Below are 15,575 nucleotides of genomic sequence, written 5' to 3'. Positions count from 1 at the left end.
CCATACACATCTCAAATCACATAAATGGGAAAATTTTACCTTCTATAAGGTTGTTAATAATATTTGGATTTCCTTCATACTCGCATTCGCCACACGACTTCTCGAGACGCTCGCCCTCCTCCTCTACTGTTCCACGCCAAGTGCCCTGGGGGCGACCCACTCGTACGGCATCTTGGGAGAAGTGGAATCGACTCTCCCAAGATAGCGCACAAGTGGGTAACCCGCAATGCGGTTGTGACCTATCCACTGCCACTTCCGCCTTCCGATCATATTGCGTACGAGTGCCCAACCTGTGCACCGACCAAGTTTACCATTTGAGATAGTGTCGGGCCAGCGTACTCCAATGTATAATGACGAATACCAATTGATCGACTCGTTCGCCCTTTAATGCAGATAGGGAGACTGCGATGTGCCGCCAGACTGAGAACCTTGCTTTTGTTGGTGTTTCGCTTCAGTCCAACTGTTTGCCTGTCTTTCTAAATCCAGAGTAATTTGGCTAAGGTCCATGACCCGAGCAAACAAATTTCATCAGCGTAGTCGAGATGTTTTAAGAGAGATGTCATTGTCCATTGAATTTCTCCACGTCCTCCAGACAGAGTAGCATGAATAACGTCATTGATAAGAAGAAAAAATAATATCGGTTATAGTATGATACCCTGACAGACTTCGCTTTGGCACTCAAAATCCCCCGAGAATTTTTCTCGGTGTAGTACACGACATTTTGCCATTTCCTAAGTAGAACACTTCAGATATACTCCCTATTCACGCTATCGAAAGTTTTTTCGAAATTAATGAAAAGCAAGTGTAATGAAGATCCGTTGGGAGTTAATGTGATCAATAAAGGAAGTTCCGTAACGAAAAATAGTCTGCTTTATGTCGATGAAGCTCTCGAGATGTTCTTTGATGCGTTCCAGGATTATTTTAGCCACATCTTTGGAACTCCAGGGAGCACGAAGACACCCCTCCAATTGTAACATTCAAAACGGGGTCTCGCAAGAAACCGAAGATCTGCAGTAACTGCAGGTGCAGCGATAAATAACTGTGCAGGGAGACTGTCAAGCCCAAGTGTTCTACTTTGTTTAAGTGGATTGACAGCCGAAATGATTTCTCTTCTGCTTGAAGGAACAGTCCAATCCAAACCATTTCATTCATAAGAGGCGGAACTTCGCCGCAATAGCAAAGTTTCTCTTGTCACGGCATACACTATAATAAACTTTTCGGGATTTCGCTCGATAGCGGAGTTCGAGTACGTCACGTCCCCATCACTCGTAGTAATCAGTAGATTATTCAATCCCTTCCGTTCGTCGTGCCGCTTCCACGATTCCGTGGTCAGCCAGATCTTCTGGCGCCCCTTCTTGACATGGCCGACGAAGTTTGCAACACACGAGAAAGAGTATATTTGATGGAAACCTAATGCCCATCGATATTCTCAGGCGGGTTACACAGTATATCTGCCGTCCGATCAGCAAAAGTAAGTTTTCGACTGTCGAGCGACAGCCGGATTTCCTTCAAACGACCCAGTATTGTGTCGAATATTATTTGATTTTTATTTAGTGACAATACATAGAAAGAAAATACCTAGTTATGTATTGTCCTCGGAGTAAAGAGTTAGTAAGTGGCTTAATTTACGCTTAAAACTAAGAAAAGAGACAAAGGTCGAGGACCCAAGTTGGAGTACAGATAGGCTTTGAAAACGAGATCTGCTTCACTTTTTGGTGCACACGTTTTGAGCCCTCACTCCCATGGGTATTGGAAACAAGACCGAAACGAAAAGTACTAATCGAATCCACAGGACCATATGTAGTTTATAGGGAGCCTTCCTTCCTTCCTTCCTCTAAAATTACCGAATTTCGCGAATTATGGGATGGGGGTATCAAATCAAAGGATTCAATTATTACTTTTTGAAAAATGTATTATTTCTGATATTAGGTGAAATATAGGCGAGTGTATGTTCGAAATTTTCCCGGAAACCCTGTTAATTCCTGATTTACTGAGATCATATTAGACATAATTCTAAAAACTTTGAAGGCAATCCATCTATTATTAACAAAGTTATAGAATGTCAAAGTTCTGTATTTCACGTGTTTTTATTGCACTGTAAGAAATGTATGAAATCATCATCATATAAAGTGAACTCAATTCATCTCCAGGCATGTCAAGGATATTTTGAATTTTTAGCTGCGTACGAGTGGGAAAACTCGCATAGAAAGTTTCTCAAGCAAGATGAAAAATCTTTATACCCGAAGCGTCCAGCTATTCCGAATTGTTACAAATGAAATTCTGGTTGCAATTTATATAAGCTGTCTTTCATCCCAGCACCTCTGGTAACACTGAAGATGCACATTACCGGCAATTTCAAATGCACTTTGATTTGTAAACATCAACAAATCTTGAACTAGAAATGTCTCAGAAATTTGCCGTTGAAAGAATGGGACGACTATTTAATCGTGATAGTTCCATTCGTGTAATTTCCCCTCTATTGGAATTTATACTTTCTGGCAGTCCGTAGGCATGTAGTGCCTACTCTCACTTTGCCATTGTTTTGTCGTAAGAAATCTGTCCATCTCTTGCTGGCGAAAACATAAACAATCTTGGAAATGGTTGGAAGAGATGTCAAACGAACAGCTGATTTGACGTATCTTGGCCTGTGGCTTCTAGACTTGTTTATCGTGCATTTTACGACTGTTTCATGGCTGACAGCAAGTTCGTTATCACAGGAGAAGCTCCAGAGTCCGACGAAGAAAGCATCGACAATGACAAGGTAAGCGACGAAGCCACAAAAGAATTATCTCAATGCATTCTCCCGAAGGCGAACAGCACCTCAGGGTATGGGACGGCAGTGAATGGCGAAGCCCTCGAATCGGACGACGGTAAGTTCCAGCTTTTTAAGAATTCGCTATATTTTGGAGTGTGATGAGGTTGTTTTCCGACATTTTCAGAGGTTGTCTCGTATGCGGCAAAGTCGAGGAGGAAGCCTGAGCAGTCTGCACCGGAGTTGAAGCGTTCACCGCAAAGGAACCACCTGAACAACTCCATTCTGCAGAAGAAATTATGTAAATGCGCCCAATCTGGCCTGGCTGCAAGTACTAATTACATTTTCTTGTCAGGTGACTCCAATGCGAAACTCTGGAAGGATTTGAACGATTGTCTTTACTCCACCATTTTTGCAGCGTCAAAGGAATTGCTCAATGCGGACCAACAGCTGCTCAAATCACAGGTAAAGTGTTTGTTGTGTACATTTTCTGCCTTTTTATACTTTTGCTGAACAACAAGCGATTTTACCTCAGGAAAATTTTCCGTATTGAGACTTTCGAAGTACCGTAGCACAGTAGCCGCTCGAAATTAGAAAAAAGAAAATCAGAACAAAAAAATTTGCTTGCATGTGCCGCTCTGAAATTGGACAATGGTTCTAATTTGCGAGCTTAGAAATTCGTTTTCAGTTTATAAGATACTTCTTTATGTTTTATTTGCCTTATCTCCGTTACTTTCTTTGTGTAGGTTAGGTGAATGTATCTCAATGAGCTGTGGACTACCGCGGCTGTGTGCCGACGGACTACCAACAAACATCCTCCCTATTATGAGCGAACTAACCGTTAGGCACGCTAATTAAGGCCAGCTTTACCATTCTTCTGCCTTCAATTGTGAAAAGGCAAAGGAGAGGAGGGAGGCAATTGAAAGTACAAAGAAACCCCTCCGATTCGGTTCCGAGGTTAATCTTCTTCACGAGAATATGAACATAAGTAACGCTTAAAACAGCCAATCTGTCAGCGCCCCTCAGCATTTCTCTGACAATGATGTCTGAAGAGAGCTCCCCTGTATCTGCCTAAACTTGCTGACGAATCCCATCCCACCTCCTGGGTAAGCTTCTTGGATGTGAAGCAAGTTTATCAAAGTATGTTAATATCCCAAGTCACGTAGTTTCATAGCGACCACCGTGCGAAAGTAATCATTCTCAATATTCTTTGTCGATGAATTGGTTCAACAGTTCCATGTTTTCTTCTGAATCCGAACTGGTAAGGAATAACCCCTTTTTCATCCAAGTGTTGTTGTAGCATGGATAGTAGAAGTTCGATGATTTGCATTTGTTGGTGTGCACCTTTGGGTATCGAACGTGATAATTCTTCCTCCGTTATATGTGGGTTTGGTTGGAAAGCATCTATCAAGTGTTGAGCAAAGATTGAACCTTTTTCGAGATCACTCCTCACCCAACTGTCGTCCGACAATCTGATTGGTGATTCGCGCAAGATTGGGCTATTGAGCTTCTTTACCACTCTCTAAAGTGAAGAATTCGTGGTCAGAAAAGGTGTTAGATTTTCAAGGAAAAACTTCAGATCTACGTTTCCTTTTTTCACTGCTTTTTGTAGCTCCTTTCTAGCCGCCGCCAGATTCTTTTTCGAATTCGGCGAACTAAACTGTTGCAATTCACGCCGTAGCTGTCGTTTTTTTCTAATAAGCTGGTCTATTATTTTTGGACACTTTGGATTATCTGAAACTGCGCATTGGAACGTCGGCTTTGCATGCAGGGCAGCTGATGTTAATACTTCGGTGAAACAATGTACAGCCTGGTCGAGTTCGATGTTTGATTTCAAAGACACATTTGCTTTTAAATACGAAGAGATATATTTCTGATACTTAACCACTCAATTTTTTTTTTTGAGATTCGATAAAGTTATAAGAACCAGTGAATGATCCGAACTAAGGGTTGCCCAGATAGTTCATCATCAACGGTGCAAAAACCGCCATCCGGTCTCGGCCTATCTTAATAAGGAACTCCAGAAATCCCGGTTTTGCACCGAGGTCTACCAATTCGATGTCCCTAAAAGCTATCTGGTGTGCTGACCTACGCCATCGCTCCATCTCAGGCAGGGTCTGCCCCGTCTTCCTTTCCTACCATAGATATTGCCCTTATAGACTTTCCAGGCTGGATCATCCTCATCCATACGGATTAAGTAACCTATTGAGCGGATTTTATCCACAACCGGACGGTCATGGTATCGCTCATAGATTTCGTCGTTATGTAGGCTACGGAATCGTCCATCCTCATGTAGGGAGCCGAAAAAGGTTAAAGAGGATGCATGATAGGGCATCCCCTTGTCGACCGTTGTTGATGTCCAATGGTCTTGAGAGTGATCCTGCCGCTTTTATCTGGCCTCGCACATTGGTCAGGGCCGTCTAGTCAGTTTTACCAATTTCGTGGGGATACCGAATTCTCTCATGGCCGTGTACAGTTTTACCCTGGCTATGCTACCATAGGTGGCTTTAAAGTTTATTCCAACAGTTTTTCCATCGCTTGCCGCAGAGAGAAAATCTGATCTGTTGCTGATTTGCCTGAAGTGAAGCCTCTTTGGTATGGGGGGGTATGATTTTCTGAGCGTATGGGGCTATCCGGCCTAGCAAGATAGCGGAGAATATCTTATAGATAGTACTCCGCAACGTGATACCTCTATAATTGCTGCACTGTGTGATATCTCCCTTTTTATGTATGAGACAGATAATGCCTCTTTACCAGTCGTCAGGCATTGATTCGCTTCCCCACACCTTGAGCACAAGTTGATGAACCACTTGGTGTAATTGGTCGCCTCCATATTTAAATAATTCGGCTGTAATTCCATCGGCTCCTGGCGACTTATGATTTTTTAAGCCGATGAATTGCACGGACTGTTTCTCGTAAACTTGGTGGTGGCAGAATTTGTCCGTCGTCTTCAGTTGGCGGCACCTCCAACTCGTCGATGTTCTGGTTGCTCAGTAGTTCATCAAAATACTCAACCCATCGCTCTAATATGCCCATTCTATCGGAAATCAGATTTTCCTCTTTGCCTCGGCAGGATGAATATCGAGGTATGTAACTTCCGCGGCTGGTGCGGTTGCTTCCTGTACTTTTCGAATTTTTCCAGGCTTCTTTTTTCCGTCTGTGAAGTTGCTTCTCCGCTCGCCGGAGCTCGTGATAAATCTCCACGCGTACCTGCGTCCTTTGGGAATGCAACATTACTCGGTATACGGCATTCTCCCGTTCCGTTACTAGCTTACATTCATCGTCAAACCAGCCATTCCGACTTTTTTTGTGGTTGGGGCCAAGTATGTTTGTAGCCGCATTTATGATAACGTTGTGAAGATCATTTGTTGATGGTTCATCTCCAGGATTTCTGTTGACTGCGGTTATTTCGGCATACATTTCCCTCTTATAGGTGTTGCGGAGGGCTGTATTGTGGATGGCTTCAGTTTTAGCTCTCACCTGATTGTTATTGGGGATTCTGGGTGGTGTTGTTATTCGAGCTCGGAGCACCATGCCAACGAGATAGTGATCCGAGTCCATATTGGCTCCCCTATATGTTTTGACATTCATCAGGGCTGAGAGGTGGCGGCGTTCGATCAACACGTTGTCAATTTGGTTGAAAGTGGTCCCGTCTGGAGAGGACCACGTATGTCTGTGGACCACTTTCCGCGCAAATCAGGTACTTCCAACAACCATTTCGTGTGACACTGCTAATTGAATAATCCGCAATCCGTTGTCATTTGTTGGCAGTACGCAGGTATTCCAGCCTCGTTCAGCTCCACATTCAAACTGCCCAAGAGAAGTACTTGGAAAGCCCAAGGATGTCGACATTCAGCGCCGTTGGCAATCGAAAAGCAAATAATAAGGTCAGTATTAACCTTAAAAGAGGCTGGAATACTTGCGCACTTGCTCAAACGGTAAGGTTAGATGCGTGACAGATATTTTAGCATTATGGAGCAAGTATGTCTTTTGGATGCTTTGTAAGTTAGAATTTGTTCAAGCAGAGCACCGAATCGTGGCGCGAACTTAACTTCCAAAACAACACTCGCACTTCGTAAATATATATATATTTTTTTTTTTTTCAAAGAGGAAGGAAAAAGTTGAAAAGTTCTTTTGCACCTTCTACTAGGAAGGAAAGAAGGAAGAAAATTTAAGTGAAATGAAATTTATTATTATGAAACAAAAGGAAAAAAAATACAAAAGCAGCAGCAGCTACCAGAGCCGTAGCGGCCATGTTGTCTGGACTAGGGTTAGGGTATTGAGAACACGGTTGAAGAATAACTGAGTGTTCAGTTCACGAAAAAATATATAAAGACAATGGGCGACGGTAAAAGATTCGTAGTGGAAAGGCAATTTGTTTGATTTTTTTAATAAATTGTACACAGTCACTTTTCGCATGCACCGCACCGCACACTGCACTGTCGTCTATAATGTTTCTCAATATTTTGTAAATTAATTCATTGATTAATAAAATGAAGCAACACATCCTTTCACTCCAACTGTTGCAATAACATATAAAGTGAACTTATGTGAACGGCTCGATCCATGGGGACGTTTTCTTTTTTTTTGCTTTTTTGTGTGTGAAGGTAAAACTGAAAAATTCCTTGCCCGGTGGTGAAACAACAGTTTATATACCTCTGCCGGTAACTTTCTAATTTTGGCGCGTCCGTTTGTTTTTTCAGAGAGAGGACTGCTTATTCCAGGTCTTTCATAGTGGAAAGTGAGCAACCCTAGGCGTCTTCCACGAACAGGATCCGTTGAAAAAAATGTCCGTAGAAGTCAGCCCATCTGTTAGGCATAAAGAAAACAGAGTTTTTTCGGGTATATCGCCTTGTCTCCTTTTAGCTGATCTGTCCTTGCACGTCGCGTCAAACGGCGAAGATTATGGCAGGAAGTCCGCAGGTCAGCAACTTCAGGCCGCCATCAATACGTAGAAGGCTTGATACGATGGGGTACCTTCCGGGGCATAGTAGCCCCGCAGACTGTCATTGCTAGGTTCATAAATGAATTTACGACAGTGCCACCTTCAGGGCCACTACGTTCACCTTCGCTAGATTGGAGGCCTGCTTCCTTCTCTGAAACGTTGATGTGGGCACAATGTTTAAAACTTCGACCATCGTTCTCGCCGCTAATATCAGACATTACCCTGGCACTGAAATTAATCTCAATATCCGCAAAGCTATTTTGTTTTTAAAGTCCACTTGAGATTCAAAGTCTTACAATTTACTGCAATCAAAATGGAAGGAACTTTTGGATCGCTGCGCCTAGAGCACTGACATGAAAACATTCCATTTGGCCTTAGTCTTATAATAGACTTATACAGGAAGCATAGAACTGTTAAAACTTATTGATCAGGTAAATCATGAGTTTTTCGAATAGCACAACACACAATGTAAGGATTCCCGATTATTGTAGGAAGTAATGGGTGTTCGGGCCCAGTGATGGGCATATTTGTATTCGTAAATACGAATAAATTCAAACGATAATTTTCTATGAGTATAAATAAGAATGCATTCGTACCATAACAACGAAAGGGGAGTATAAAACTTTTTTTCAACAAATATGGTCATGTGGAGTTTCAAATGAAAGGGTTGATTTAGTACTTAGTACCTCAAACTCATCTTATTTTTAATATTGGATGAAACATAGGGGAGTGATGGTTCAAAAAGTGAAGCAGGTCTCGTTCTCAGAACTTATCCAACCCAAAGATCTGAAAAAATACACAATAGTGCATTTATACGAAAAAATACAAAGCTCTTTTTAGTTATTTGTATGAATTATTGGAGACAGATATGTATGTGCATATGTATATGCTAATAAAGTTTGCGGGTAGCATCCAATAGGATAGACACGTTAGTACCAGTGGTATTTACTTTAAATGCATAAATGTATGCTTTTGTGCCCGAAGTAAAGTGGAAATGCAACATTTGTTTATTAAGGATTGCAATATTGATGTTTTTGGTATGTATGTACATATATATCTAAAGTTTAGCAATTAATAAAGAGATATTTTGTATTTTTTGCTATGTACGAACCTTTTAGTCGAAATGCCCAGCTTCCGGTATCCCCACTCGTTTTGAACTTGAGCGAAAATTCCGACGATATAGGGTTGATATTTTGGTGGGTGGGACTCTAAAGCTCGGTTTAGCGTCAACCATAACCCCCAAGTGATAGCCAACATAGAGACGATCTTGTGCTCATCGACTTCCACCTCAACAAAGTTCTTCGTTCTAACGTTCGTTATTAAGATCGCTTCCGTTTTCCCATGAGCCAGAGTATGCCCCGACTTTTCTAGCCACGTCATAACACCCCGCTATACTGCTTCTGTCGCGTAGACTTCCACATCCTCTGGGTGCTTTCTTGGAATAACTACAATCAGGTTATCGGCAAATTTTAGCCTCCTCTAGGACAGGAAGCACAAATTCTCCATTATACATGTATTCAACAGCATGAACCCTGTGGTAACCCCGCTATGATAATATACTCTTTGGGGCACTCATTCACTTTGTATCAGAGAGCTGTCTGAAAGGGAAGACTCCTCAAATATTCTAGAATACCTATGCCTGCCAATACGCCTTTAATTCGGTTGCAGATAGTGGAGTTGAATCCGTTTTTGATATCCAATCTAAACATGGCACAGCAGCAACCAGAATTTAGTGCGTCTTTTGGTGGTGGCTCAACACCGTAGAATGGGCGCCCCGAAATCCATATTGGCGTTCCTTCGGGCTATTGGCGCTTTGACGATGGAAGCAGTCTGGTGTAGACGGCTCTCTACATCTTCCTCTTTTATGTCCCGTTTACAATCGAGGTCGGCTCGTCTTGATCGATGTCGCCATTTTGCCCGATCATATGCCCAAGATCAGTGTATTAAGTCAACACTATTTGGTTTAGCCTTTTGGTCTTTTCCCATCGACATCGATGTTCAGACCAATCTTGGCGAGTGAGTTTTGATTAACGCAAATGCTTATCACCATCGAAGACGTTTCTCTGACAATTTCCCCAATTCCGACGATCCCGGATATCCTCAATTCGGATGTGATCATAATGTGTTACGTTTCCTTCCTATTTGCCCCATTGTATTCAACAGGCAGATCGGGCAATATGATGGTAGATCTCCAGGTATCTTTTTGGGGTTAAGAACTAACACCAATTTTTTATTATATTCCTTTTTTGCACGCCTCGAGGGTGTTGGCGAAAAGATCCGGCTTTATTTTTACTGATCCTACCACATATTTGACGCAGTTCGTCCTCCGGAACTGAAGATACCACCCATTCGTTGACCTGAACCGCCGTTCGCATTCCGCTGCTTCGTTAGTGAGGAAACATAACAGCAAACATTTCTTTCAGAAAGCATGGACGTGTCACCTGGGTATTCTTCGCAGCCTTTTCATTGCCGTAAGCTGTAAGCACCGCGCCAAGTGTTTATATCGGCACGCACAACTGTTTGAAGGAGCCCCTTTTGCTTTCGCGAAGTGCTTATTTTAAACGGCCCCGGAATTGTCAGTGTTTCTCTTGTCGACCGTTGCTGGTGCTCAAAGGTTGCGGTGAGGAGGTAGGGGAGGTAACCCTGCCGGCCAAACCAAAACCAAGTGGCCGAGGAGAACCTCCATAGTCGTGGCACCGAAGGACGCTGTATCAAATTGGTTTGTCGGCATGCAGTACGCGAATGGTCCAAAGGCCTAATTAAATCCGTGTCTTAAAAAGGCCGTGGGATTAGGTCCCCGAAACAGGTACCCACCTCAATTCACAGGTACGTAACTGTCGACCGTCGCTATCGCAATTCCCCTAAGCCTCTGGTGAGGCTCCTTTGCCCGGAAACATTTAATTTCATTGTTCTACGACCACCACCTACTGAGGAGCAATCGTCTTTTGGGCATTGAGTGATTTGGGTAACTTTTGAGATGGTCGTACTGTCAGAGATATGTCAGTCTCGAATGCTGCAGAGAACGTGTCCTCTCAAAAACTTTCATCGTCCACGCCGGTAACCCATTCAGCACTCTGTGAGACCCGTTTTGGAACTCGATTCGCGCTTCATCTCTATGCCAATTACTTGGTAAACACTGTGAGTATAGTTCTCATCAATTTGTCATGGAACTCTTCTAACTAAAGTTGTACTCTCGTATGTCAGGTCCACTATAAACCCCAGGCCCTTTCCTCTGAAAGAATACCGTGTCTGACTCCGCTTCGAGCGGAGCATGTCCTCCCACATTCGTTGTCGATCTGCCCCATTCAAAAATCCACGCATTGAAATCCACTGCTAACATTTTCGGCATATGTCCTCTCGTGTCCAGAATCAAACCGCTCAACAGTTGCTTATATTCGAGAAGTGTAGGGCTGGGTAGAGCATAGCACCTGAATAAGTCAATTGCTTTCGCTCTGAAGAATCCATCCTTCGGGTTCTTCATGATTTCCTCGATAGAATATATCAACCACATCTGGGACTTGCGTTGAGGGCCTCCTGTATTCCGAGCGTTTGCTGCTGCCTGAAATGCACCGGTGGTCTACACCCAACTTTCCTTTGCTAAGCGTCCAATTTGGATCAGCTCCGCAGTCCTTGTTGATGTGGCGTTCAACTCCCCATCTCCTGCATTGTTTCCACCTGCCATCCGTACTAACACATTCCTTTGCGATGTGACCGAAGCCAAGCCATATAAGACATCGTTTCAGTGCCACCTACTCCCTTATAAGACATATAATATAATAATAATCGTTGGCGCAACAATCCATATTGGATCAGGGCCTTGAAGTGTGTTAGAGCACTTCATTCAAGACCGTAACGGTACACTACAGAACACTGTAGGAGGCAATGTGGTCAGCATTGCGCTCGCCCGAGATTATTACCCTGATTTGACTCAGGTACTCAGTCACAACTGAGTCGACTGGTATCCGACGTCAAGTCACGATACAAATCCCACTGCCACCAGCGAGATTTGAACCGCGGCCTTCCGTATGACAACCCAGTGCTCTAACCACTGAGCTATCCGGACATATGACCCAGCCTATTCTTAGCCTCCTTACTTGCAACAGTTTAAGTGCTGTTTACATTGTTAGGATGATGATGGCGGTTTGTGTCCCATCGTGCTCGTTTACCGTTGACTCTTCAAGTCCGATAAGGTCGAACTTCTTTTCCAAGACCTCGTGAACTTTCTACTTTGTGATGACCTCATCTATATCCTTGAAGACTATAGAGATGTTCGGCTTCCTATCCTATGGACTTTCTAATTTGGCTCAAGAATTTGTCCGTGTTACATCAGTCTATTTCTTGAGCTAAGCTAATATTATCTACCAAATTGGTAAGTTCGGGGTTTGAGAGTCCTAAGTATGTTAACGTTATGATTCTTCCCCACGTTTCGAAATAATGATAAAGTTATCGGCGGTTGTATCCTCCTTCTTCCGAAGCGTAACCTTTTTCAAGGCCTCCACATCCCTGTGTAGGAGCCAGTCCCTTTCTCCGAAATTGGGCCAACGCGGATCGCCGTCAATTCAGCCGTCCTCCTTGGGAACTCAACCATTTTTTACCTTCGGGTTTGCTTCCCTGTTATTCGATCATCCTTTCACGCACCCTTTTTTCGATTTCTGCTCTCCGTGTTGTCTTGTTTACTTTTCCGCCCGATGCCTTCAATCCTTTCATCTTAGACTTTGCCGTACGTTAACCCAATGCCTCTTTTTCTAAACGGGTCCGTCGAAGGAGCCAGTTCTACTTCCTTCCGTACATTTGTAACACTTGATGCTAAAGTAGCCAACGTTCTCACTACTGAGGCACTTCTGTCGTTTCCCTGCTCCTAAAAACCGTCGTTACTGGGTTTCTGAATCCGTGCATCATAACGTTATTTTTCCTCTTTTCCTCCATGTTCGGTTTTATTTCTGGGTATCCTTCCCATAGCCAATTTTTATCCACTGGTGGGGGTTTTTGTTTCCATCTGTTTGGCCTGCTCATAAATATGTCCACACACGCGCATATTCCGATGCACTCCTGTGGAAGTCCATAATACATCTGCCGAGCATTTCATTATCCCCACAAATGCATGAATCTAACTGGAGATTTCGCAATTCCACGCAGGACGAAGGGTAAATATATGTATTTGCATGTGTATGTGTATATGGGATTGGAAAAATGTGAATTCGTTTACCAAACAGAGTTTCCATGAGTGTGTAGGACCCCACTCAGCGCAACTAGAGTAGAGTAACCGCCACTTCTCCTTATGGAAAGCTTATTCTTAGTGCTAGAATTATGTCTTTTTATGAATTTTGAAATAAATTAAAATTCATTTCACACAACACAAGTTGATTTTAAAAGACTGAAATTTACTTTTGCGTACTGTATCATAAAAATTTGCAACCGGCGGCCCTTCAAAGTGAATTTTATAAAATATTATAATCTTCACATTTCCCCGCTAAGCTCACTTAGCTTCAATGCTAGCTTTTCGGGCATTTTCCGGGTTTTTTTTTAAATTTGCACCTGTTCTTCGTGATTAACCATCAGTTTTGCGTGGTCTGCGTCTGGTGTTACTTGATCTTACGTAGATGTTTTGGTACGAAAGTTATCCCGGGCGGTAATCTAAACTTCGAAAGCACCTTTGACTTACCAACTGCATGAGCTGCCTCTGTTACATCTGAGTTTCCTTTAAAATTTCTCCTCTACTGCTCTGCTACCATTACAAATCCCTATAATTTTCCTAAAAATTCGACATTAGAAATATAGTAGAATTTCCCACTTGAGGTCGCCTAATGTAAAATCACTTGATCCTTCCTTTTCTTTAAAAAACATTCTAAGCTTTCTATCTTAATTTTCCATTTGCAAATTCTTCAACATTATTTCCTATTTAAATCCAGACGAGCCCCATTGGAGCCCTTACACTTCAGCCTTCAAGTCTGAAAAACGCTTTATATATTTTTTGGTTTACTTTTTCGAAACAAACATTGCGCCTAATTTTACATACATATTCCAATTTACGCCAATCAAAAAACATTTCTCATCGGATCTATTTTTATTTTCAGGTAACTCTACAGTCAATTTCTTACAACTTTAAAATTGCTGAAGCGTCAACCAAGCAAATCCTCACGAAAACAAAAGATATTATATCTGGAAATTTCATTCCACCAATCAATATATAAAGTAGAATTAGGTGCAACAAAACTATTTTAAATTCAATGAATAAATTCATCAGATGTTTTCCTAATAGAAATTTTGTAAGTAGGAAAGTTTTTACTAAAAAACCTTTTGTTTGGATTTGTTTCAAAGAGAAGTCACCATAGAAATACTTCTTTCAAACTACACAATAATGGGGCTTGTGATCGATTTATCAAAAGTCGTAACCGAACTGTCAACTCAGTGTTTTGTTCAAATTTAGAGCATAATAACGAATATGTACTTTTTCCAATGAAAACTAAAGTAGGTGTGCGCAACTAAGTATTTTACTGATATTAAGGACACCACGTTTTTCCCATTTAGTGCGTAGTATCCGTAAATTTCCCATAATTAAGCACATGATTTTTACATGTCGTTCGAAAGCTAACATAATAAGGGAACTTTTGTCAAATTTGCAGGTTTGTAAGTGTAAAGAATCATTAGAATATCGCAATTTGAAATTCAGATGTAAAATCGTTTTTGAAATTTCTTTAAAGTTTGAACAGTTATATCTTCAAGTGGCGGCCGGCTTTGCAATTGATAAAATATATATTTTTATATCCATGTAGTTTATGTAGTTTTATTGTGCCAAATCTGAAATTAAATGATTGGGGAGTGGAAAATTGTGATTTTGTTGGACAGGTCAAGCTTTATGAGACTATTCACGAAAAGGCTATAATTCTATCTATGGTACTATCCACCACTGAATTTTCTACTATCATCAACAAGACACCCTGTATATTCAGAACAACTTCCTTCTCGACATTACGTAGGATTTTCTCTATATGCTGCATGACTAAATTTTTAATAATATTGGAAAGTGTTGGATTCTCCCGGTTTGGGACCTTTCCAGGGGCCTGAAATAGAGAAACTTAAGCGAAATTAGATCAATTGTGCAATTTGGGTAGGGTCTACATAACCTGATTTTTCCTCCCTACGAACTTATTTATGATATCGTTTTGGGGCATTGTAACCTTTTAAGGATGCCAAGAATTTTCAACATATTTTTTATTTTTATAGAGGGCGATTTTCTTTCCTATTCTGTATATGGTAGTGTCTATCTCAGATCTCAGGAAATTGTAATATTCTAAAATCGGGTAATTTCTATTTGAATATCCTGCAGATAACATCTATTTTTGTGGTGATGCGTAAAAAAAAGTATTTTCACTTGAAATATGTTAGTTCAAGCCCAGAATGACGAATCAAGCTGCAAAGTTGGAGAAATTTTGGAAAGAAAGTCGTCTGTCCAAAGAGCACTAAAAATTCAGAAAGTCATTAATAAACCTAAGAAAGGTAGAGGACCTAACCAAATCAACTCTGCAGAAGCTCGTCACCCATCAGCACCTTTACTCAGCACTGGATCTACGAAAGGCCTACAGAAAGAATCTGGTGTATTCAGAATAAGATTTCGTCGATAGGCACTACAACAAGCACTCAAAATATCGAAGTAACTAAAAGGAAAAAAAAACAGGTTTTCTTCTAAGAATGTTAAAGACTGACGAAGAATTCTTACCTTTATAAGGAGTAAGAAATACAGCCGCAATTTTTCAACGGAGTTAGAGTGGAAACCCCTTCCCCTTCCTCCTACATTCTCTCCCCAGTCTCTCATTCTACTCTCAATCATAATATTATCAAAAAACAACGCGTTGAGGCCCCATAACTTTTTAACAGATG

The 15,575-nt window shown here is 41.7% G+C and overlaps 1 protein-coding gene across 1 annotated transcript; it reads left to right on the top strand.

The window, feature by feature from the left end:
- Positions 1-2,597: 2,597 nt before the first annotated feature.
- On the top strand, positions 2,598-14,469 carry LOC119650102 (biogenesis of lysosome-related organelles complex 1 subunit 3). Its single transcript, XM_038052622.1, has 5 exons — positions 2,598-2,761; positions 2,810-2,870; positions 2,940-3,053; positions 3,108-3,217; positions 13,772-14,469. Exons 1-5 carry the CDS (start codon positions 2,690-2,692, stop codon positions 13,886-13,888), a joined length of 474 nt encoding a protein of 157 aa, XP_037908550.1. The 5' UTR covers positions 2,598-2,689; the 3' UTR covers positions 13,889-14,469.
- Positions 14,470-15,575: the final 1,106 nt, after the last annotated feature.

The sequence above is a fragment of the Hermetia illucens genome, chromosome 2, assembly GCF_905115235.1.
Source record: "Hermetia illucens chromosome 2, iHerIll2.2.curated.20191125, whole genome shotgun sequence".
In the NCBI taxonomy this organism is placed as follows: Eukaryota; Metazoa; Arthropoda; class Insecta; order Diptera; family Stratiomyidae; genus Hermetia; species Hermetia illucens.
The sequence above is the reverse complement of the archived record's forward strand: the minus strand, read 5'-3'. Positions and strand labels throughout refer to the sequence as shown.

Coding starts and splice junctions, on each gene's coding strand:
- LOC119650102 (XM_038052622.1), top strand. CDS start 2,690: ATGGCTGACAGCAAGTTCGTTATCACAGGAGAAGCTCCAGAGTCCGAC. Junction 2,762..2,809: donor AAAGCATCGACAATGACAAG/GTAAGCGACGAA, acceptor ATTCTCCCGAAG/GCGAACAGCACCTCAGGGTA. Junction 3,218..13,771: donor AACAGCTGCTCAAATCACAG/GTAAAGTGTTTG, acceptor TTTTATTTTCAG/GTAACTCTACAGTCAATTTC.